The sequence below is a fragment of the Marmota flaviventris genome, chromosome 3, assembly GCF_047511675.1.
Source record: "Marmota flaviventris isolate mMarFla1 chromosome 3, mMarFla1.hap1, whole genome shotgun sequence".
Classification (NCBI taxonomy): domain Eukaryota; kingdom Metazoa; phylum Chordata; class Mammalia; order Rodentia; family Sciuridae; genus Marmota; species Marmota flaviventris.
This window is the reverse complement of record NC_092500.1, coordinates 15937571-15962144: the sequence shown is the minus strand read 5'-3', so window position 1 is coordinate 15962144 and position 24574 is coordinate 15937571. Positions and strand designations below refer to the sequence as shown.

The 24574-nt window shown below is 49.2% G+C and overlaps 1 protein-coding gene across 1 annotated transcript in view; it reads right to left on the bottom strand.

The window, feature by feature from the left end:
- Window positions 1–845: 845 nt before the first annotated feature.
- Nuak1 (NUAK family kinase 1) overlaps window positions 846–24574 on the bottom strand; it is a 64270-nt gene continuing 40541 nt past the window's right edge. The window contains exons 3-7 of the mRNA XM_027930180.2: window positions 19154–19305; window positions 17670–17735; window positions 7054–7173; window positions 4515–4647; window positions 846–2000 (exon numbers count right to left, since the gene is read on the bottom strand). Coding sequence (XP_027785981.1) covers window positions 859–2000; window positions 4515–4647; window positions 7054–7173; window positions 17670–17735; window positions 19154–19305 — 1613 coding nt within the window. The 3' untranslated portion in view covers window positions 846–858. The remainder of the gene's footprint in view (window positions 2001–4514; window positions 4648–7053; window positions 7174–17669; window positions 17736–19153; window positions 19306–24574) is intronic.

The following is a 24574-nucleotide window of genomic DNA, read 5'->3' as shown; positions in this document are numbered from 1 at the left end:
GTGCGCTAGAATACGCCTTCTTTCTCCCTGTCCACTCTCTTGCTGAAAAGCAAGACACACAGCAAGGAAACACAATCACCATGAGCTGACTCTGTGTCCCTAGCAGAGTTCAGAGCAGTCTCTGCCCAAAGCCCTGTTTTCCATTCAAGGTAGAGTAGCAAATTAACAAATGCCACAGTAGTGGCATGAAGAGTTAATGTAGATCCCACAGAATGCTTTAACCTAATTCCCAGGGCTCACCCAGGTCAGAGATGACAAGTACAGAGCATGAATGCTATTGCCTCCCTTTCCCTTCCCGTGGCAGCCATCACTATTCAATCACAGCACTCTGCTGCTACTGAAACCAACACACCCAATAGACATTATTGATCAATCACCAATTCAAGCCCGGGTTGCTGAAATCTTGCCAGCCCCATGCAGTCAGATCAAGCTTGCTAATGTTAGAAGCAAAGGAGCAAGCTCTTTGGGCTCATCCAAAGCAGATGGTCCTGGTTTCTCTTGCCTTCCTCCAAAGCATTCGGATGACTTCTAGGGAAATGCCTCCTTCCCCGTCTGCTCCCCACTCCCACCAAGCGCCAGCCAACACCACCCTCCCTGGGCAGCTGGTCCTCTAGGAGATGCCGTATGCGAATGCCAATTAGGACCCAAATTCTGACTAGCAGTTGGCAGAACTGGCTGGGCGCCTGCTTCTCCCTTTTAGGTGCTGGCTCAAGGCTGTAAACTTGGCCAAGCCAGACGGCGCCAATCCCTTTTCAGTCTGTTGTCCCGGCCAGCAGAGAGGTAACCAGCCTGTTAGCACAAGCCCTGCGGCCCTTCCTCCCTCGCCCCCACCCACCCCATCCCCGGTGCCCTGGAGGGCTAGTTGAGCTTGCTGCAAATCTCCAGCGCTTTCTTGTAGACCTGAGTCACGTCATCCATGTCCGTGAGGAGGGAGAAGCTGCTGTCTGCCAGCCGGTTCCGGTACCGCTTCAGGTACTGGGGCCGGGGCCGGTTGTGGAGTCCTTCAAAGTCCTGGATCTGGAGGAAGTTTTCAGCAGAGACGCAGCTGCGGATGCGCTGGCGGGCGGGGCGGTTCTCCTGCAAATCCAACAAGTCCAAGGAGTCACTGGACAGGACACTGTCGTCACTGATGACACTGGAGGGACGGCTGTAGCTTCGGGAGAGGCCCTCAGCGGGGACACCGGGCTCTGTCAAGGATTCCAGTGTGGGCACTTCGGGGCTGGCGAGGGCCCGGTCGGTGGCGCCTGCTGAGTATTTGCTGCTGTGTTTCAAGATGCCCTTCCTCCGGCAGGACAGGCTGTGAGAAGCCACCCTGGCCAGGTCCGGGGGGCTGGGGGAGGGGAGGCCACCGCCCATGGCCTCGGTACTGTCCAGCAGCTCTGAAGATTCGCTGCGCTCTGGGGACGAGTAGTAACCCGATTCCCTCTGCTGGGTCTTTTTCAAGATGCCTTTCTTGGGCATGGTGGCCGACTGCTTGGGACTCAGTTTCCCTGGCACATCTGCTTCGGGGGAGCTCGGGAGGGGCACACCAGTCCGGCACAAGTCCTGCTCCATCTTAAAGGAGGGCAAGGTGGGACCCACGACCCCCTCGATGAAGCCCGTGCTGTGGGAGCGGTGCTCACTGTTGCATCTCTTCTTCAGGATGCTCTTGGGCCTCTTGGAACTCAGCTTGGAAGGGCTTTCGGGCACCGAGTCCTGGCCAGACTGGGCAAAGTCATTCTCTTTCTTGGATTTCTTCAGCGACCGCTGTCGCTCCAGCATGACCTCGGGTTTGGCCAAGCCCTTCACCTTGGCTTCCGCCTCAGCCTGCAGCCCGGTGGATCGGTGGTGCCAGTCAATGATCCGCGCCAAGAGCGGGGACTCGGAGTCATGAAGGGCGTCGCAGTCGCAGACGCTGCTCTTGTAGCCCCAGTTCACCCACCAGTGGTTGGCAATGTCCTCAATGGTGGCCCGGCGATCGGGGTTCACCATCAGCATCCACCGAATGAGTCCTCGAGCATCTAGGGGACGAGAGACAGAAAAAGTCAGGCCATTGCGCAGGGGGCTTTGGAGTTGACCAGGAAAAAAAAAAAATCCATTTGCAGGTCTGGTCCAGCTACATGTTGGAGCGAGAAGCCCAAGCCTTTCAGACTGCACATCAGAAGCAGAATCAAGACTTGAAGCACAGGCCATGACATCCTGGCCTGTTCTTCCACGAGCGAAGGGATGTCATGGAACTACTGAACTTCTGTCATCCCAGGCCTTCATCAAGTGCCAAAGAATTCAAACCCCACCCAAGCAGGGACCCCTACTCTTTTGGTGAAGATCATTTTACTCCAAGGAAAAGGTGTCCATCACCATGGCTTTTGTCACTCCTCTGAAGGTGGACTCATCCAAACACAGCGCTCATGGTCACTGGGAAAAAGGAGTTGGAGGCAGAGCACAGAGAGGAGCTCCTCTGTGCCAGGAGTGGCTCTTACCTAACATACCTGGGCAGGGAGAGCCGCTGTCCCCAAGCTGGCCTCACCCTGAGGTCTTAGCCAGCTTCTGAGAGCCACACCCAGTGAGCTCACCTCTTTCCCTGTCTGACATAAGTGGCATCTGTATCCACCGAGCTATGGGTCAGACAGCAGCTGACCTGTATCTGCTACTAGGTGTTCACAGCCCATTTGGAAAAAAAAAAAAATTGCAAATTTCTGCCGCCAGAGAACTGGGGGAAAGGCCCGGAGAGATGTTCAGGAGACTATAGAACATTATTAGTGACTTCCACAGCTAATAAGTTGACTTTTAGGATCAAACCATGCAGCCCCCCACAGGAGATGAATTCTATCTTGGGAAGTTGCCGCCTCCCTGAGCCACTCGTACAGCAATGAGTAGCTGGCAAAGACCCAGCAATGGGGCTGGGGTGAGAGGCACCCCTGAAAAGCAATAGGGTGATCCTTCAGTCATTCAAAAAGCATTTCCTAAACCCCTACAACGTGCCAGAGATTTCACTGGCACCAGTTAGCTAGTGAGGTAAATAAGAACCGCCACAGAAGTCACCCTGAAATTCCCCCAAAAAGAACAGACTGGTTTATTGAAAAAACACACAGACAGATAGACATGTGCATATCGATATAGACAACAGTCAGTCCTCATTATCCACGGATTCCATATTTGCCAATTCTCCTACTCACTAAAATGTATCTATCCCACAATCAAACTTCGCAGCTCCGTGGCCGTTGTTTTTGCACACACACGGAGCGTGAAGCATTTGTCACCCGTGCACACATGTGCCAGCTTTTGGACCATAAACGACTGTCCCTTTCTCAGCCTACTTGTGCCATGTTTTTCACATTTTTGCACTTTCTGCTGTGATTCTGCCACTTAAAATGGACCTACACAAATTACTGAAGTGTTTTCTAATGTTCCCAGGTGCAAGTGTCCCCAAGTGCAAAAAAGATTGTCCTGTGCCCCGAGAGGGAAAAAAACATACATTACATGCTTTGTTCAGACAGGAGCAAAAGTGCCATTGGCCATGGAGTTTGAGGTTAATGAATCAATAATACGTATTAAATTAAGGACTTTAAAAATAAATATACAAAAATAAGATAAGCATTGATCAACAGACAAATACATTGTGGTTGGAAGTTCACGGACATCTGACTGTATTTTCCCTAGAAGCAGTGGTTCGGTGGGATTGCAGCAACTTTAAGGACGTAACTACTGTGGATAATGAGGATTGACTGTGTGTACATTATGTACATAACTGAAATGCCTGCGTTAACTTCATTCCACGGTGGCCGCCTGTATGCTCTTACTGTCCACACATGTGGCTTTCCCATGAAGAGATGGAGCTTATGACCTGGGTTGCTTTAACCAGTAGAGCCTGCAGGCTTCCTAGCCAAGTCAGTAAGAACACTGGCAGCTCCTTCTCCCTCCTTGGGAAGCTCCCTCCTTCTTAGAGCCCAGTGCTGCCACGTCCAGGCTCTATCCTGGAACGACAGGCCGCAGGGAGACACCACGGGGACAAGCACTGAGGGGTGCGATAGTCAGCCCCAGCAGCAGCCCCGAGCAAGGCCAGAGAGCCCTGCCTGACCCAGAGACGGGGGGATAAGATCACATAGCAGTTGTTTGAGTTTGTTTTGGGGAACAGGAGAGTCGTGATGCAACCAGAGATAGTGAAACAGAGCCCTAAGCCAACCTAGGCAGAGGCACAGCAGTGAGGTGACGGGCACCCTCGTGGCACTAACAGTCCAGGGAGGGTGGCTTCTATGTCTACATGGCTGGAAGGGACTTCGTATATCGTAGAGAAACTGAATCCAAGAGGCTGACTTGCCCAAGTTCACACAGTGAGACCAGCCCCCGAGCTGCTATGCGGAACATCTGCTCAGCAGAGTTCACCTGGGAAAGTCTGATAAAGCAGCCTCACGAGCCAGCTGTGCCAAAGACAGCTCTCCAGAAAGATGAATGAGGAAGGCGGGCGACTCACGACACACAGATGAAGCAGAGTGTGAGCCGGGCAGGTGAGCTGACCCCCTCCACAGGGCACGCACCTGAGGGCTGCGTCGGCTCCCGGTACTCTCCGCTGCTGATCTGCCGAATGAGGTTTTTGTGATCGAAACCATCGAAGGGCATCGTTCCGTAAACCAGGGTGTAAAGCAACACGCCCAGGGCCCAGCTGTCCACCTGGAGCAGAGAAACAGGACACAGAGGAGCTGAGAAGTAGTTTCCTGGGATGCGTTCCAGACCATCAGCATCACAGCATGAGAGAAGTCACCCCCAACGCCCCCAGGAACTGAATGTAGCCCCTGGCAGACAGGATCCCACCACAGCCTGACAACTGATCATAATGCAGGCCTGACCTATTGAAGAACTTTCCTAAGTAGGTTATCTTCTTTGATCTTCACTGTAGTGAGGCAAGCAGGGCTTGGATTATTCTCAGCCCCATTTGACAGATGAGAATACAGAGGCACAAGGCAGCTACAAGGTTTCTCCAGGGGGTAAAACTGGGACATGTGACTCTTCATTCCTAATATGGGAATCAATTCCTTCCTGTTTCTTCTTCAAATGGATTGGGGAGGCTTCCAGTGGAAATCTTACAAGAGTCAGGCACACAACCAACATGAACAGAGAAAGAAAGAATTTGGGGTACGATGCACAGTGCTGGAGATACACTCACTGTAGAAGGCACCCACCCATCTCGGATAGGCCACCTCTCCTTGGATCACTGCTGCCATGTAGAAACGAGGGCCCACCACCACCACCACCTTTTGTTTTCAAAGAGAAGTCAGAAACCACACTTTTCTATGAAATCTCCCAATTATTAAATGTTTGTTCAATTTTTTATAAGGACAAATGTGGCCAAATAAAGCCAGATCAGAGATCGCCAGCTTGTAACCTCGGATACCGATCATCACCAAAGCAGCACTCATTGCCTAAGATAAATTTACAGCATTGAGTTCCTGCAATTTTGTAAACTAAACCCCATGCTCCTCCCTTACAGTCTAGTTTTAAAAGACTTTCTCTTTGGGAATTGGTGGAGACACTGGTATCCTTCTCTTCACCCCCCAGCCCTGCCCCAAACACTCTGGAATAGATAAATATTTAGAAGAAAACATTTCCACACACTGAGCAGCTGCTATTTAAAGGATATTAAGTGGATGAACCTCTCTGTAAAGAGAACCATCTTAAAAGAGAATCATCACCCACAACTAACCTACTTTCAAAATAACCATTTTATACGTATACATCTTGCAGCAGCCCTGAAAGCTTTAGGCATACAGAGGAATACATCTCTCCTGAAATACAAGATGCCATTAAAACATATTTCCTAAGTGAAATACATGTCCTGTTGTTGGCGGGACTGTAAATTAGTACAACCGCTACAGAAATCAGTATGGAGGCTCCTGAAAGACAGGCATGGAACCACCATAGGACCCATCTGTCCTACTTCTCAGTATTTATCCTGAAGAAGGAAAGTCATCTTACTACAGTGACACCCATGCTTATAGCAGCACAATTCACAATAGCCAAACTATGGAACCTGTCTAGGTGTCCATCAACAGATGAACGTATAAAGAAAATGTGGTGCATATACACAATGGAGTCTTATTCAGCCATAAAGAAAAATGAAATTATGACACTTGCAAGAAAATGGATGGTATTAGAGACCATCATGTTAAGCAAAATAAGTCAAACTCAGAAGGTTAAGGGTTCCTGTTTTCTCTGATATGCAGAAGCTAGAGAGGGAAAAGGAAAACAAAGGTGGAGGTGGATCTCCAATAAATCAAAGGGGAGATCAACAGAGGAAAGAAACCAAGAATGGGTGGCGGAGGGCGGGGAGCGCTGGGGAGGGATGCTGGTCAAATTACTTTGTCATATTGCGTGCACGTATGAATATGTAACAACAAATCCCCAAAATATGTAGAAGTGTTAATGCACCAATTTAAAAAATGTGGAAAAAAAGAAAAAAGAAAGAAATACTTATGCTATTAAAATTATGTGCAAAATAACATTCACTTGAAGAGTCAGGGGTTTCTTCTTTCTTTGCTCATTTGTTCTGTTTGTTTTGATACAATATGGAAAAGCTAAATATCCAAATCTAGGGGAGATTATAAATATAATATGTCATATTCATACAAAATGACATTATGTCATTACAAATCATTTTTTAATGATAATAAATTTGGAAGATGTCACAATATAATTTTAAGTTAATAAAGGGTAAGATAGACTTTATTTATGTGTATATATATGTCACGTTATGGATATCTTGCCCTTTATTAACTTGATCTCAACTATTTTTAGATGATCCCAATTATTTCTGTGATCTCAATTATTCTTGAAGTGCAGAGGTCTACACTGTAAAACTCTAAAAGAAGAGTCGCAAAAATATTAAGTTCCTGTCTCTTGGTGGGGGATGGCATGCAACTTTAGTTTTTCTTGGGCTTTCCTGGATTTTATAAATTTTCTCCCAGGTGTAGATTTTATTGCTTTTTTCGTCATATGAAGACAAGTTTTCTCTGCTTCTCTTCTGGAATTTCCCAGATCCAGTTCTTGCCTCACCCCCTGTACACCAGGCAGCCTGCTTACCTCTGGCCCTCGGTAAGGCCTCCCATTGACGATTTCGGGGGATGCATAGAGGGGGCTCCCGCAAAATGTTTGCAAGAACTTGTCCTTCTGGTACAGGTTGGAGAGCCCAAAGTCAGCAATCTATAAAGAGAAGAAGACCCAACAAGACTTGTTAGCATTGGCCATCAGTTCAAACCAGTTTAAACCAGTTCAAAAGAGAGCAGATGAGGGCACCTGGGCCATTTCCTCTCTAGTCTGAGTCTCCATCCAAGGACAATTCAGCACTACAGGGCCAAGGTTTCCCAGCACCCATTACTAGCTCCACCACATCTGCAGACCGCATGCTCTGTTACTTACAATTACTCTTCATATGGACTCTCTATTGAACTTTGAGACTTGCTCTGAGAAATAACTCCCACAAAGTCACCTGCTTGATATTTCTGATGAACATTAAAGCATTTATAGCTTCCCCACCATCTGTGAAGTACATGCTCCAAGACCCCCAGTGAATGCTAAAACCTGAGACAGCTCCAGACTCTATACATACTGCATTTACCCCATAAATATATACCTATGGTAAAGTTTAATTTATAAACAGGCACAAAAAGACATTAACAATAATATCTAACAATAAAATAGAACAATTATAAAAATATACTGTAATAAGATTAATTGCCAGCATCATATTCTTGTATTCTAGGGCCATGATTAAGTAAAGTAAGGGTCATTTGACACAGACATTTCAACACTACAATAGTCACTGTGATAAATAAGATGGCTACGTGAATGATGGATGGGTAGCATATACAGTGTGGATCCACTGGACAAAGGCATGATTCACTTCCCAGACAGGATACAAATGGATGGCAGAGGATTTCAACACAATACTCAGAATGACACATAATTTTAAATACACAAAATTGTTTATTTCTGGAATTTTCAATATAATGATTTTGGACCCTGATTCACTGTAGGTAACTAAAACCATAGTAATTGAAACCCTGAACGAGGGGAGATTATTGTATGACTATTAATTTAAAAATTCTCTCTCCATGGTCTATCCCAAATCACACTGCATCTGTGGTAGTATGGGCGTCACACTGTGGGAAATTCTGACCTACACAACTGAGAGCACTATTTATCCACCCACACTCGGGTCAGAGCTCTATTTGACCCAATATAATGTGCACACAGAACATCAGGCTTTGAGTCCTCATATTTCAGCCTAAACTCTGTCACTGAGCAGGTCACTCAGCAACTCTGAACCTCTGCTGAGCCACCAGAAAATAGGAATCCATGATCCTACCCTGTTCTAGCTCATGGAATTAATGTGAGAATAAGAAAGCAAGTCAAGACCTTGAGAACAAAAGTGCTTCATAAACCCCAAGTTTTGTGCACTTCACCTCACATCAGTTGTACCGCACGCTTCTTGGGATCATTCCCTTCTCGGGTTTCTGGGAGTGTTTTATTATCTTTACAGTTGTACTTCCACATGTAATTATGTACATATAGAGCATGTGTACACATATATACACACGTACACATCTGTACACTATACTCACGTATATACACCTACATACACATATTTGCCTTTCCCACCAGACTCTGAGTCCCCTGAGGCACTTGGCAGGTGCCACATCTTCCCCTCATCTCTGTCATCACCCAGTGCTTAGCACCTGTCCCTACCCAAGAAACACTTGCCACCAAGCATTATATTTTGAACAGTATGCATTCTACTTTGAAAATCACAAGCTAATTAACAGATAATGCAAAAAGATAGTAATAATAATAAAATTAACTGCTTATTGAACAAATCATGATTCACAGGCACTGTTGTATTCTCTAATCCTATAAAAACCACATTCATACAACAATGTGAATGTCCTCCATGCTGCTGAACTGTACAGACAAAAATACTTTAAAATGGTCAGTTTTACATTATGGATATTTTGCCACAATTTAAAAGAAGGAGATGAGGTTCTCCTTCTAAGATGTAACTAGTAAGCGGCAATGTAAACACCTATGTCTCTGGGCCACGCTGCCCTGGGGCCACCTGCACATTTTAAGTCAGACTTGCACACAGAGTCCCTGTGGGTTTCTGCCATTCCCCAGGCTGGTTTCCACTGGAGGCTTATAAGTAGGATGAGTGACTCGCGTGCCCGGAGAACAGCCCAGCCTGAACACCACTGAGGCTCTGTTCTGAACGAAGCCCCTAGAATAAGCCTATTTTATAAAAAAAAAAAAGTCATCCTTGAATGAATGGAATGTCATTGAAAGCAGCTGGTGTACAGCCACCCTCAGAAAAACACATTCTCGGGGCTCAGATTGCACTTAATTGCCCCGAATTCCACTTTCTTATCAAGGCCCCTGACTCGCTCACAGGAGCTTTATGAAGTGTGCCCTGTCAATCAGAAGAGGAATGGAATGAGTGCAGTCCTGGGGATCCCAAGAGGTCCCCAGGCTTCAGCCTCGCTCTGGCTGCAGCCACAGAGGAGCTCACGGGGCCCAGGGCACGTAGGCGCTTCCAAACACACGTGTGTTTGAGAGGCTCCCGCGGCACACGTGCACACTGGCACCGAACCGGGAGGTTCCAGTGGGTCTGGGCACCCTTTTTGCTGGGCTGGAGAGTGTGTTTACGTTGTGGCCCACTCCCATCCTCACAGACTGATGTTTATCAGCCTCTCCTGTAAAACTGTCATTACTGCTGACACAAGATTAATAGAAATCTAGATTAGCCCATGTTCTTGGCACTTGAACGGAAAAGCAGTATTAATCAACACAAGCAGAGTTCTCAAACCCTGAGCCAGTCAAACGTGGGCTTTAGCTCCAAGATTTAATGCCACGTGGAGCTTACAGCACCCATGACCAGAGGGGATGTGGCCACTCTAAAAGCCTCAGTTTCCTCATCTGTAACATGAGGGCAGGAAAATTATCCACCCGACAGTGACGTGGTGAAGCTGACACAAAGTTCATAAAATGCTTACAGCAGTAACTGACATAGAACTGGAACTAAATGAATATTTGCCTCCCACCTTTAAATCCAGAAAGTTAATGTATTTGACGCAGAGCTTATCCCAATATCAGAATAGCTATAGAATAGAGAAGTTTAGATGCCAAACCATCACAGAATTAAGCAGCTTTGAATTGCAAAGTGATACATTAATCATGGCTGGGTTCTCTTTCTGTCCTTTGACCTGAGTCAAAGAGAAGGCCTCAGGTGGGCCACAGTGGGTCTGGAGCCCCTCCAGAGAGGTGTCAGAGAGAGCAGGCCTCCGCCTCACAGCAACCGGATCCAGCTGGAATTTAATGATGCTCTTGGTTTCTGTTATATTTATTTTTGAACTTGTCTTCTATTCCTAATAGGTGATACTGGTTTTTCCATCACAAGTAATTAATTAGGGTTTTTTTTCCAATAAATATCACTTGAAAGCACCACCTGAACTAAGTGAAAACACCAAGTCAAATTGCAAAAAGGATATTAGAAAAGGCAGAGGGAGGGAAAGCTGAAGTCCTGGAAATATTAAATGTCAACGGAATAAGACAAAAACAATCATCCCAGAACTGGTTTCCACATGAAAGGGCCCTGATGATGCTCATCCTGACTTTTGCTCTGGAAATGAAGCAGCAGTTCAGGGTCCTAAGACGCTTTGCTGAAGGTCACAAAGAAGAAAACCAAGCACATGAACATGGGGGTCTCCACTGTCCAGGTTCTCTGTGACAGAATGTGAGCTGTGTGTTGAGGGGACTCCCAGCAGGGAAGCCACCAGGCTCTGCTTGAGATCAGCGCCTTGCCGCACCCTGGCGAGGTCTGCAGAGAGGTACCAGCTCTGCCCGCGCTTGTGCGGCCTGTTCCCTGCCTGGTCCTGGTTCAGAGCCTCCTGGTTCTATGAGTGGCGCTGCCCATCCACCTCTATGCAGAGGAATGGGAAAGTCAAGGCCCCTGGCCCGAATTTTAGAAGCTTTAGTTACTACCAATCCTCGCTAGAGGGGTGCCCAGCTCATGAAGCTCGGAGTTTAAAAGACAAATTAGGGAGTGATTTGTCACATTTCAAAAGGATTAACCTCGCTAGAACCCAGGGGCACCCTGCAGACAGGGCACATGTGAAACAAGCCAGATGCAAAAAGACACATATTGTCTGATCCTATTGATATGCGGTCCCTCAAGCCGACAAATTCAGAGAGAGAGAAAGCAGAATGATGGCCGGCAGGCTGCGGGGAGCAGAAGGCTCAGTGCTGGATGGGCGTGGAGACTCGGCCGTGCAGATGGACCACGGGGCAGTGATGGTCGCACAAGGGTGTCAACCTGCTTCATGCCCTGTGCCGTGCACCTACAGACAGTAAGTTTTATGCTACCTGATGTATATTTTACCACCATGAAAAAAGGATTAACTGCAGATCACTGCGAATAACGAGCTCACCTGGTAAGAAAGGGAGCATCAGCTTGTTGATACTGACAGCCAATAAAGGGAGGTGCTTACAACAGACACAACAGCCTGACAGCCACTTGTAGTGTCTAAGAGGAAGTGTTGTGGCACTTGACCTATCAGAACCAGGGGACCCTGGGGCTAGCCTCGGCCTCGTCATTCCTAGGTAATCGGTAGGACCTGCTAGGCCACTTGATTTCCCCTTCTGCAAAATGGGACTCATGACAGAACTCGGTTCATAAAGGTGTTGAGTGGGCTGCAGAATACTCGAGTAAGGCCTCTGGCACAATCTTGGCACCGGCTGACTGTGAATTATAGACATCGAAATAATACCGATGGTTATACTGACTTAGCCATTGTTTGCTGAGCAGGGCAAACTTTGTACTGAAAGCACTAGAGCCACAGAATATTATCATCACCCATGTGTGAAACAGGCCTGTCCGTCGGGACAGGCTGTGTAGTAGGATGGAGAGCTTCAGAACCTGGGTTCAGATCCCAGCCTCACCTCTTACCAAAGCTAACCTGCAGCACATCAGTCAATCTGCCCTGCTCCAATCAGGTCCCTGGACCAGCAGCATCAGCATCAGCTAGGAGCATCCGGGAAAGGGGCACTGAGGGTCCTGCCCTAGCCCACTGAATGGGAACCTGCATTTCAACACAAGTTCCAGGGGACTCACTTGCCCACCAGTGCTTCTGAGCCTGGTTTTCTCCATCTGTACAATGGGTTTGTGATGATCATGTAACCCACCCAGGAGGACTGGTAGGAAGCCAAGTGAAAGTGTTTACACCATGTCCAGCACACAGCAGGCCTTCAATGGAGCTGCTACGACTTTAACCTCTCGCAGCCTCCGTTTCCTTTGCTGGGAAGTGGAACTGCAGTAGCACTAAGCACAGTGTTGTGACAACCAAAGTCAGGTTAAATGAGGTAAGAATAATAATAGTGACAGCTCTTCAGAGAGCCACATGCTCATCTGTGAGCGCCACATACCTCGGTGCCCTCAGTTCTCACAAATAACCTACGACAAGGCCTTCCTCATTCTGCAGATGAGGAAACCGAGGCACTCAGGGGTCGAATGGCTCGCCTGAGGCATGGGCGAAGGGCCGTCCTGGCCCTAAAGCTCACACCCAGGGGAGTGACTGCTCTCAGGTGGCTGATGAGAATATGGGTGATTCCATCCAGGGAGACACTCTCATAGCTCCCTTCCGGCCTCAGAGTTAATTGCTGGGCTTCACCATGACAGCTGCAGTCAGGAACTGAAGGTAGGGAGTGGAGCAATGAGCAGAGGCGAGAGGCTTTCGTCTTCAGAAGGTCTCCGCTCACACCGCCTCTCCAGAGAGACCAGAGACGAGCAACCAGCAACCGCGAGCAACCTGGAGAAGCTGCTGCCCAAGGGCACATCCGGGAGGCCACCTCCCAGGGGAGCGGAGGAGCAGTCCTGCGGCTCAGTGCACACAGGACTCTGGCATCCTCCACCTGCTCCAGCCACTGCGACTCAGGACACCTGGCTCCCCCGCCACAACAAGCCCTCGGAGATTCTCTCCCAGAGACAGCTGTCGGCAAGCCTCCTGGTAAGGCGGACTACAGCAGGTACTAAAAGGTGCCTTCCTACGAGGGGCTCTCTTGGACCGGGGGCAAATTGGGGGGTTGGCAGTAAAGGGTAGAGCCTTAGAGGCAAGTGCTGGCTACACGGCTGTGGCCAGTCCCACTACGTATTCACTGCAGGAGGCTCCTCATCTGCAAGATGCGGGTGATCAGAGCATCCTGGTGGGGATGTCCTGGGGATCAGAGGAGTAAGCAACTGGGAGCAACCTGGCTTCTTGATTTCCTTTCCACTCTCTACGCCTTATGCTTGAGTTTGTGGCTTCTTCCCTTGAAGGGCCATTGTCGCAGGCCTTTCTGTTGAACTCCTATCCATCCTTCAAAACCCAGCTCCATTACCACTTCCTCCACAAAGGCTTTCTGGTCCTTTCCCCTGGACGGACAGACCCACTAGCTCCTTCAGCACTTCACACCCCATGGCACAAGGGATCAGATTTGGAAAATGCTTCCCGGAAGCAGAGCAGGCAGAGAAGAGTGGGGAGGGCCTTCCAGACAGAACCATGTGCGCCAGGGTCAGGAAGCCAGAGAAAGCTCGGTGGGCCGAGGAGCTCAAGTCCCACCTAAGGGGCCTTCCCTGACCTCCCCAGCTAAATCAGCACCTGCATGCTCCACCTCACCTGAGTGGGTTTTCTGCACCAATGACGTCATTTACTTATTGGTTTGCACCCCCGACTGGAAATCCTAAATCCACGAGGGGAAGCACCTAAGCTTCTTCATTTACCTCTGTGTCCATCACGACTGCCGGTTTAACAACTGCCAGATTCTGAGTTCCAAGAGGACAGGGACCTGGTCATCTGATTCACTATTAAATCCCCAGCATCCAGCACAAGGCCAAAAACACAGGGCGAACTCGCTAAGTACTTCTGATCAAATATCACCCAGAGGTTCAACTGCTCAATGAGGAAGTGCAGAACTACGTGAGTGAATGCATGGACGCACACACACACACACCCACACACACAGTGGAGAGATGAATGAACAAATGAATTGATTAGTGCAGGAATGCAAAGTTCTCGCATTCAAATAATCAAAGCCCAGAGGCCCGTGATCCCAGTGATCCCAAGCCTCGGTCTTGTTAAAACCCGGAGGTTTCTATCTCATCTTGTCCCCGGCCATTCAAAGCCTCTTTTCTTAGCCACAGCAGCGCTTCCATTGTCACCGGGGGCAGCAGGCCATCTCCCTTATGCCCCTCTACCCCGAGCCCTGGGAGCTCACCAGATTCCCAGCCCTCTCTGAGGAGGTTGGCTGACCCTGGTGCCGGGCCCTCTTCTCACTGGGAGGAGTCTGTACAGGAGTCTTCTCTGGGAATTGTCAGCATTCCATTCTCCCAGGGAGTGGGATGTGAATCTGGCCCGTTTTTTATTAATTGCAAATTAATGCTACGCCGGGTGCTATTTTAGTCCATGCTTCCACAGAGCACGGAATGCAACCCAAAGCAGCGCATTGCTCTCATTCTTTCTGCTGACTGACTGTGTGAGTATTTTTAGAAACCACACCCTCTCGCCTTGGCCAGATAAATAATTTCCAAGGCCAGATGTGCTCTGGGCAAATCAACATCAGGCAGGGAAGAGGAGAGGCGCAAGCTACATGGCCCACACCGAGATGGCAGCGACGTGTCACAAGTTTAAAACCAGTGGCTTCCTTAGAGGGCCAAGCCCTCCACCCTCTAGACACAGAAGACGGACCCGCATTTAGAGAGGCACCCTCAGAGCCTCAAGGCAGGACCTTGCCGCTCCCATCCCCAGGGGATAGCCCATCTGTGCCCTGGGCCCCCAGTCCAGCGGGGATGGACACGAGAGGCCAGCTTGTGGCCATGTGTCTGGCTGCTTTTGTCAGCAAGTGCCCTTTCTAAATATGCTTCGCCAAAACGCTGAGTCAGGAAGTGCTGAGGGTATACAGCCGGAAGACAAATCAACACCAGCTGAAGTCCATTTTCATAAACCCTGGAAGTGGGTGTGAGAGGAAGAAAAAGAGAATTTGTCTGGAAGTCAAACATGTGAGTTCTAATCCATTATTCCTTCACTCCATTATCCGACAGTTCCTCAGTACCTACTGTGTGCTGAGCACTGTTTGACACACCAGGGAAACAGAGACGGCTACCTCGGGCTCACAGCGTGATCAGGAACACGTCACTGAGACTCAAGACTGATCACTAAAGCAAGGGGTTGGAAAGTGATTCTCAACAACCTTTCAAGCTCTGGGATTCTCAGACCTTAGGATTCCTTGAATAAGCAGAGAAAGAACCAAAAAAAAAAAAAAAGAGATTTGATTTGTGTGCATGTGTGTGTGTTTGTGTGTGTGCACGCACACGCACACACATACTCTACCTTGGGAAATGCCAGGAGTAGAAATTCCTAAGGAAAAGACAAAGACATGTCCAAACTTTAATGTTATTGTTCCTCTTTGTATGTGCTGTTTGCCTACCTCATACGAGGGTCCTAGATAGAGGGAGCTGGTCCCCTGTCACTGCCATCTTGCTTACTACGGACATGGGCCATCCTTCCAGGCTCCTGCCCCATTGTCCCCTGCACAATTGCTGTCAGAATTCTAACCATTCTTCTCCTCCACTGGGGAATTCTATGACTCTGCAGGAAGCTATGTGCCTTATCACTTCTGGGACTACATCATAGGACAAAGAGGTCACAGTGCAGCACAGAACACAATCCCCAGGCAGAGGATCACATTCCAGGCCTTGTAAAGACTGGATTTAGTTCTGAGGGCTCCGGGGGCAGGTGGCAGGAAGAATCTGAAGAGAAAGTCACCAAGGTCGATGACACAAGCCTTTAGAAGGCCGGGACCCAACTTTGCAGTGGGACCTGACCCCCACTCCCCAGGACCCAGCACCGTCAGCCAGATGGCTTCCTCTCGGTTCCCTCTCCAGGGCCCAGACACTTGGTGGCTCTCATCTAGCATCAGTAAGTGCCAACACTCTCACTATAGTATTGTCTAAATTTTCCATGTTGTTACTGATGCCCCAGGACTGGGCACAGGGCGCTGCACACAGTAACTACACAGATAATGCACATGAACAAAATGAATGAACAATAATCCCCAGAGATAGGAAGAGGCATCCCTGCTTGACAGATAAGAAAACAAAGACTTAGACCAATGAATAACTGACCTAAAACCCTCCATTAGTAAGGGGCAGGGTTGCAATGCAAACCCGGGCTATCCATCCCCAAAGCCACTACTCTTAACCTTGACTCATTTGTACACCGTTCTTAGCAGTTAATAGAACTGAACAGAGAGAATATCTCATTCACAGCCCACAGCAAACGCGCTGGGCATTACTGTTGCCCGCTGTACAGTGGAGGAAACAGGTTTGTGTGGCTTTCCCCACGTGAAGCAGCTAATAAGTCACACAGCCCAGAATTTTCTAACACCACATCTAGTGCTCCTTCTAGAATAATCCAGTCACTTTGCCCAAAATGGAAAGATCCTGAGCATTCACTTCCTGTTCCTAAGGAAACTGACCAGTAGTTCCTCTGAACTCTACGGACTATATGGAAATGTACAACTGAGGTCAGCTACTCTGGGAGAACAAGAGGTCACCAGGATGTGGCTTCCAGGGGCTCTCAAAGGGTGGTGGTGGTGACCAGAGGTTGCCACCATGATCTACAAAAGCAACTCCATCCTTCCAAGCTGGGAACTGTCTCGCTGCGCACCCCACCACTGACACCAAGAACAACAAAAGAGACAAGGGTGCAAACCCGTTCCCATGCTTTGTCCGGGGACCAGGGATAAGGCACTAACGTCACAAGTGGCCAATTGGAGGGCTCCTGCTGGTGCTGGTAAGACTGAGGCCATTTCATAATGAAACCCATGCAGCGAGCTCCGTTTATTTTGAAACCGTATTTGCTTATTTTGTAGACGTGATCAAAAGGACATTCACAGTGCTCCCCAGGAGGCACTTGAACCCTGCTGGCCAGGAGAGCTTTCTCCAGCTCCGACGGCAGCCAGCAATAATACTCCCCATAAAAGTAAACTCCATCCTTTGCAATTTCCCAACAGCCAACACCACCATCAATTTGGTCAGCCTCCCAGTTCTGCGGCTGGTGTCAGGGGTGAGCGGGTCGGAGGGAGAAGTAGGAGACGTGGGGCCCTGCTAGCAAAACCAACTTGGTGACATGAACTTGGGCTCATGGCTCCACTACTTACCATTGTGTTACTCTGGGTAGGTAAATTACTTGATTTTCCTGTGCCTCAGTTTCCCTATCTGCAAAATGATGTATGGGTGTCATGAAGACTGAATTTAAGGGAATATCAGTCAAACAGGATGTGAAATACATATGAAATATGTGTTAGTTGATGTTAAGTACTTTTGGGGGGATGACTTTAGACTAGGAGCTTCCTGAGGGCAGGAACTGTATCTCGGTCATCTCTTTACACCCCAGCAGCAAGCACAGTCTGGCATATAGTAGGAGATCAATTAATGATGGTCGGATAGAACTGCACTAAACTGAGAGCTCAAGCCAAGCTCTTCCGGAATCTGCCTGCAGCAAGGGAAGTGAGTGGCTGCCTCATTCATCCCAGGCTGCAGCCCAGAGGGGGTTCCGCCCCCAGCCCCTTGCAACCCAGACTCTGCCTATCAATCAGCGAGGCAAGAGCCTTACCTTAATATTGCAGTTGTCATCGAGCAGTATATTTTCCAACTTCAAGTCCCGGTGGACCACACCGTTCTGAAATGAGAAGACAGGAGGGGAACTGAATAGGAGCGGCCGGAAGAGAGAGAGAAAGAGGAAGGAGGAGGCTGAGCAAGTGGAAACATCTGACAGATGAAAGAAGTGCGCCCGCCCGGTGGTCTGCACCTCCATCCTTCAGGGCTGCTCTTGCTGTCATGACGCTCCCCCGCCAGCGACAAGGACAGGAGAGCATTAGTCACTTGCTGTGTGGTTAAGGGAAAAATGACTGGAATCCATTCTCCCCCAGCGCCTGTAAACCAGCAGGGGGATTCTCTGTCGGAATGTAATTCCGCTGTGTGAAAGCCTAATGTCCCAGGCAGCACAGACCACGTCTGTCTGAGACGGGATTCCCAGGGAAGGCGCAGAGCCGTCGGCAGGCAGCTCCGAGTGCGTCGGCAGGCAGCTCCGAGTGCGGGGCTCCCAGGCCGCGCCTGTCTGTGTGCATCCCCCACTGGAAAGGCGCTTGGGCCAAGGTCCTCTGACCCATGAAAGTGATGGAGACCTGCCCTGAGGACCACAGGGTACTTCCTACAGAACTGGGAGGGTAGAGGAAGACAGTCCCTCTGGGCTCAGCAGGACTAGGGGCAGATGAAAGGTGAACCACAGAGCAGAGGAATGAGACCAAAGACACTGGCCTCACCTAAGCGGGTCACTGCCACACTGTGTGAGCTTCCCATCAGGCACACTGGCAAGACTGGAAGCTGAACTGCAGTGACACAGAACCAGCCGAAAGATGAGAATGGGCCGTTTGGCAATAGATCCAACTGTCCTCTAGGGAGCTGTGTGGATCTGAGCATCATTCCGCAGGAGGGACGTGTGCAGCCGAAGCCGCGCTCAGGAGCACACCGGCTGCCACGTTTATAGTAGGATCTTGGCTGCTTGTTTTCTTTTCCTTCTGACATTTCCTAATATCTCCAAAAGCACTGACTGGAGAGGAATGACAACATGTATTTCTGCTGCTCTTGTCCTAATCCAAGCCTTCAGGGAGGCACTCTGAACTCAGAAATGCTCAAAACCACGTCTCCCGGAGGAGGACGATGGAATACAAGGTGCCTGCTTTTGTTTGGTTCTAAACCCTGGGAGCTGTTTGGTTTACATTGTAACATTCTTGGCTTTCCTAATTAGACATAAGAAAGCCCCATTCATACAGAATCCAAGTGTTCACACACTTCAAATAATGAAAACAGCATCAGCGGTGCTTCCCAATGGCACCTAAGAATAAAATACAGAGCACGGAAAGACGGGAACCATGAGTGCCTTTCCAGGCAGCCAAGAGAGGTCTAGAGTTGGGATTCTGAATAGCCGTGATTTTCTTCTTATATCACAATGAACAGGTATCATTTGTATAATCTGGAAAGAATGACACATCCACGGGGCCCTGCGTGGCCCTAGCTGCCGGTCAGGCTGGGCCGTACCTTGTGACAATAGTGCACAGCTGAGACGATCTGCCGAAAGAAGTGTCTGGTCTCCCTCTCGCTCAGGCGTCTCCGCTCGCTGATGTAATCGTACAGCTCCCCTTTGCTGGCATATTCCATGATGATCACAATCTTATCTTTGTTCTCAAACACTGCGGTGGGGGGAAAAGCGATAAATAAATACCCCGTTTATCCAGCAAGCCCACTTGTGACCGCAGAGTGAGAGAGAGGACGGCGGCGATGTCGCTGATGGGGGTGAAGCCAGCCAAACAGCGATCAAGGGGTCAGGACACAAACCAGCGCACCCCACCCCACACCACGAGGACTCGGGCAAGTTTCCCAGCCGGGTGGACAACGGACTTCTCTGCGTCAGTGGACACGCCTTCGCAGCATCGAGGGAAAGGTGGTTCTTTTCTGAGGACACCAACACCACCGTTGCCAAGATCATTCCTCACAACCCCCTCCCACCAGAGGAGCTCTGCTGTGGGCAGAGGGGGGGCAATAAACACACAGCTGTCACCTACCAGCGCCTCCACAAGGACCGGGTGCTGGATCTGACGCCTACCCTCACCCCTAAACAGGTGCCCAATCTTGTCCTCTCTTTGCTCAAAACCATTTGGATTTTCCTTCTCATTCAAAATAAAACCCAAAGTTGCTCAATGGGGACGTCACTGAGTCCTGTGTTACCCGATGGGCCCCTCTGACCCCTATTTCACATCCTTTCTGTGTATTTCTCCCACCTGAACGTAACGAGGGTTGGTCTATCTTTCTGCCATACTATAGGGCCAAGTAATTTTTTTTTTAAGAATTGAACCTTTATTTTATTTGATTTGATATGGTGCTGAGGATCAAACCTGGGGCCTCACCTCATGCTAGGTAAGTGCTACACTGAGCTACAACCCCAGCCCTAATTTTTATTTAATGAATAAACTCCAACTTCATAATTGGTGTTTGGACAGCAGAAAATAATCATGTTGTGCTGACCGTGCACCAGGTTCGTGTAAGTTTTGAGGACCTGCACAAACTCATTTGAACCTCATGGTGAGCTCTCGGGAAGTATCTGTCATTTTGCCATTTGAAAAACGAGGAAACTGAGGCCCGTGGAGGTTATGCTACTTGACGGCGCTGGTGGAATCAGGCTGGCTCTGGCTCCTGGCAAGGATGGGAGCCATAGAGCCACAGTCTGGGATGCCCCTGAGCCGGGTCCCTGCCTCTAGCTCTGGCCCTTCTCTCCCAACCTCCTCAGCACCACAGTCAGCACCTCCCCCAATGTCTGTAAGTGCTGCTCTCCTCAGCTCTGGGGCTCTCCAGCAGTCACATTCAAACTGGGGGTTCCAGGCAGACATCCACGACCAATGCAGGGGGGCAGAGGGAAGGCCAGGCTCTAGGTCCTCAGCACCACCTCCACCTTGCTACCTGCTCTGTGCTCTGGGCTTCCACCCAAGATGTCCTCGGAGCCACAACAAGAGAAATAACAATTGTTTTGAAATGCATCACTCGAGAGGGATGTGGAATAAAATTGTGGGGTACCCAAGGCCCTCCCTGAAGGACCTCAGCCTATGTTCCTCCACCTCATCAACTTCTGCTATTCCCATCAGGCCCCCCACACACCTGCCAATGCATAACCGATTGCTCAGACACACAGATGTGCACACACACACACACACACACACACACTCTGAGCTATTTCCCACTCTGCCCTTGGCCTTCCCCCTACCTGTCTTCCCTGCAGGTAAACTCCAACTCATCCATCAAGACCGCACTCAAATGTGCCTTCCGCAAGTCTCCTTCCGCCTCTTACTCTGCCAGGCGGACACCCACCCCCTAGCACTTTCAAAACACGCTCAATTATTTTCTGGGAAATGCCTCCCCCTAGAATGTGAACCTGCCCTGAGAGTGCTAAAACCTGTAGTTTGGGAATCGGATACTCCTAAGAAGGATTCTGGCTCTGCCTCTGACTGGCTGTGGGACTCTGAGCAAGTTGCTTCTCCTCTCTTGAGCCTCAGGCTAGGCAACTATAAAATAGGAATAACATTAGTAAGCACTTCTTAGAACTGTTGGGAGGATCCTATTGAGACCAGCTAAGTTCAATGCTCAGAGCAAAGCCTGAACCTACAGGAGGCTCTCAGTAATGTGAGCTATTATTGTCGGTATTAGTAGTATTGCATCCCCAGCACCTGGCACTGAGACAGACAGACAGACTCACAGACAAACACACATGCACACACCCAATGAACAACTGACTTGAACTGGAATGTGTCCCAGGCCTGGGTCTCCCTCCACCCACACGTGTCACTGGTTGCTAGAAGCTCAGGCCCCTGCGGTTCCTTTTTGGCCCCTCTGAGTCCAGCCACCTCTATGATACAATGAAGGGGGAGAGGCAGGCAGGAGAAGGAGGGCGCGGCCAGATACAACCGGCTGCTCTGGCATCTGCTGGCCCCGCTGTACCCTGCAGCTTCGGCTCCTGCCAGCATTTCAGCCTAGTGTGCACTTTCCATTAACAATAAACTTTGGAAACTGGAAAGGCTGCCTCGGACGTGTGGATCAGGCTCTAAAATGACAGAGTGATGTGCCCCAGAGAAGGCAGCAGGTTTTCCCATTCTAAAAAGGCAGGAAATGTAGAAAGAGGGAAAGACCTTGACCGGAAAATAAACAAGGGCCTCACACCCCAACGAGTCTGGAGCATCCTTAAAGGGGCCAAAGTCATCATTGGCCCCTTGGTGACTGTCACCAGGAGGTGGAGGCCACAGCCTAGTGTAGACCCTGAGGCTGTTTCAGGGACTGGGTTCCTTCCTATCCAGCTGGCTGGCTAGGCATCAAGCAGACATAAGCACAATCCAGTTCAGGACAGCTCAATAGGATGGTAACCCCCTAGAAAACAGGTTCCATCAAGTCCCGTGGGTCCCACCTGTACAAGAGTCCTGCTCACCACCCCAGTCCATCCTCACTAGTTTCCAGCCTTTCTCTCTACTGGCTGCATGGTGAGGAAGCTGAGGAATAGCATCACGTGCACATGCACTGAAGCACAGCTTCTGTAAGATCTCCCTGGCAAAGAAGATTCCCGGGTCAAACACAAATAAAATGCTGATCCTTGGTTGCCCTCTCCCAGTCTGGTTTCCTTAACTGAACCTCGGCAGGTCAACTGGGCCACCTCGGTATTCCTATTGACACCCTGAAAACCTAGTCAGTAGCCATTGTGGGAAGCAGGTGGCATCCCAGTGATAAAATTAGCCCCTCAATGTCATGCGCTGGCAACCCAGTCAGAGAACTCCCCACCAGGTTGGGCCTGGCTCTGGGACAGCATCTCTCACCCTTCACCCGGGCTCATAGGAAGCAATCCAAGTCTCAAGGCCACGGTCCTGAAGGCAACCTACGTGAGCTAAATGCAAGTAAGAATTCTAGACTTGGAGGTGTGTGGCGATAGGGATGAAGCTTCTTGAGTTCCTTCTTGATAATAGCAACATGTGTTGTAGCCCTACTATGCACAGGACCCATGCTAATAAACATTTTACGTGAGTTCTGCCATATAGGTGTGGTCCTCTGAGTATCCTCGTAGTATAGATCGCCACCCTTGGAGGCAGTTAGGCTAATGACTGATGGGCACAGCTTCAGAGAGCACAGCCAGAACCAGGACTGGGCCCCAGCAGTCTGACTGCAGACTCCAAGCTCTTGGCTTCTATATTATTATTCATACACATTAATTCCTCTGACTTCTCCTCATCAGATCAATGAGGTTATTAATTTCCAAACATGGTCCTAGGGGGACTCAATGAGTCTGTCTTCAGCATGGCGCCTCCCAAATTGTGCTCAGTCAATGGAAGCCATTCCCATCATACTTCACCTGCCTCTTGGGCAGCTATGGCAGAACAAAATCCCTAAGATCTTCCTCTCCCCGACCGCGAGGCTCTTTAAAATGTGTTATGGCTGCCCCAGAAAAACAGGATTTTCAAGCAGGAAGGAACGTCGCGATCACCTATTATTTTTCCAGAAGTCTAGGATATATAATTTATAAGAGCAAGGCCTTGGGAATTCGCACTGAAGAATAACCAGCTTCCGCACCCTCAGCCCAAGGCTCCTTGCCCATGGTTAAGGTCACTATCAGCGAGGTGGTAGGAACACTCTCGGCCATTCTTCTGGAGAAATGGGCTGCTTCCCTTGGGCACTTTTACAACTGGTTATTTATAAGCCCAGAAACCTTGTCTGTGTTTATGTTATTAGTCACTAAGCAAAAGCTTATTTTCCACCAGTTGGGAAGGGTTTCCTTTCTAAAAAATGAAAGTCTGTGTCTCTTGGCCAGACAGTTTTACCCAGAAGCCCAGCGGCTCCAGAATGGTAAGGAAAACTGTGGCCCTTGACATGCCAGCCCTACCAGGAGACTCAGGGCCCTGAATAGAAACTTGGCTCAGCCAGAATCAGCCACGGCCCAGGCCAGGTCCATGTGGGGCGCTGCCTGGGTTTTGGTAAAGCAACTAAGTTTTGCAAAGCACCTACTATGTGGATGGCATTGGGGATAATAAGAGAAGGCTTTGCCAGGTTGAGAGAGGGAGGGAAAACCAGTCAGGGTTAAGGGGCAGCAAGAGGAAGGGAACAAGCGGAGCGCTCCCAGCCGCTGGCAGGTGCCAGGGAACAAGAAGGGGGAAGAAGGCGCTATGAATGGAACAGGGAGGCCTCCATGCCCACCAGAAGCCCCAGGGCAGTCAGTCGACCAAACACTGCCCAGAATGATGAGAGAGATGGAGGCGAGAGCCAGGAGAGCATCCAGGATCCTGGACCTATGAAACAGTCCAAGGGTCACTTCTTCCCAGATCCCCAGACAGTGAACCTCCTTCCCTAAACACACAATCAACTGTTAGTGAACAAGGACTGCAAGCCATGGTCTCAAGTGGTCAGCCCTCACAATGACCCCTATGAAACAGGTCCAGGCTGAGTTTCTCTTACCAGAAATGCCTGGGACCGAAAGCGTTTCAGATTTTTTCAGATTTTGGAATATTTGCATATACATAATTGGATGGGACCCAAGTCTAAACATGAAATTTATTTGTATTTTATACACACTTTATAAATAAAGCCTGAAGGTACTTTTATGCACTATTTTTAATACTTATGTGCATGAAACAAAGTTTCATGGTATAGAATTTTCTATGTATGGAGTTCTGTTGGTGCTTAGAAAGTTTTGGGTTCTGGGGCAGTCTGGATTTTAGATTGTTAGATACTCAACTTATATCAATACTATCCCTACTTTACAAACATAGAACCAGCACTCACATCAAGAAACAACGGTGCCAGCACCCTATCAACCCCCGACTATGTCCTCTTTCTGTCACTAACCATCTCCCCTGCCCAGGGATGAAAATAAGCCAACAGTCTGGATATGCTGAATATAAGCCAATATCATGGATGTTTTGCTATGTTTGAAGTTTA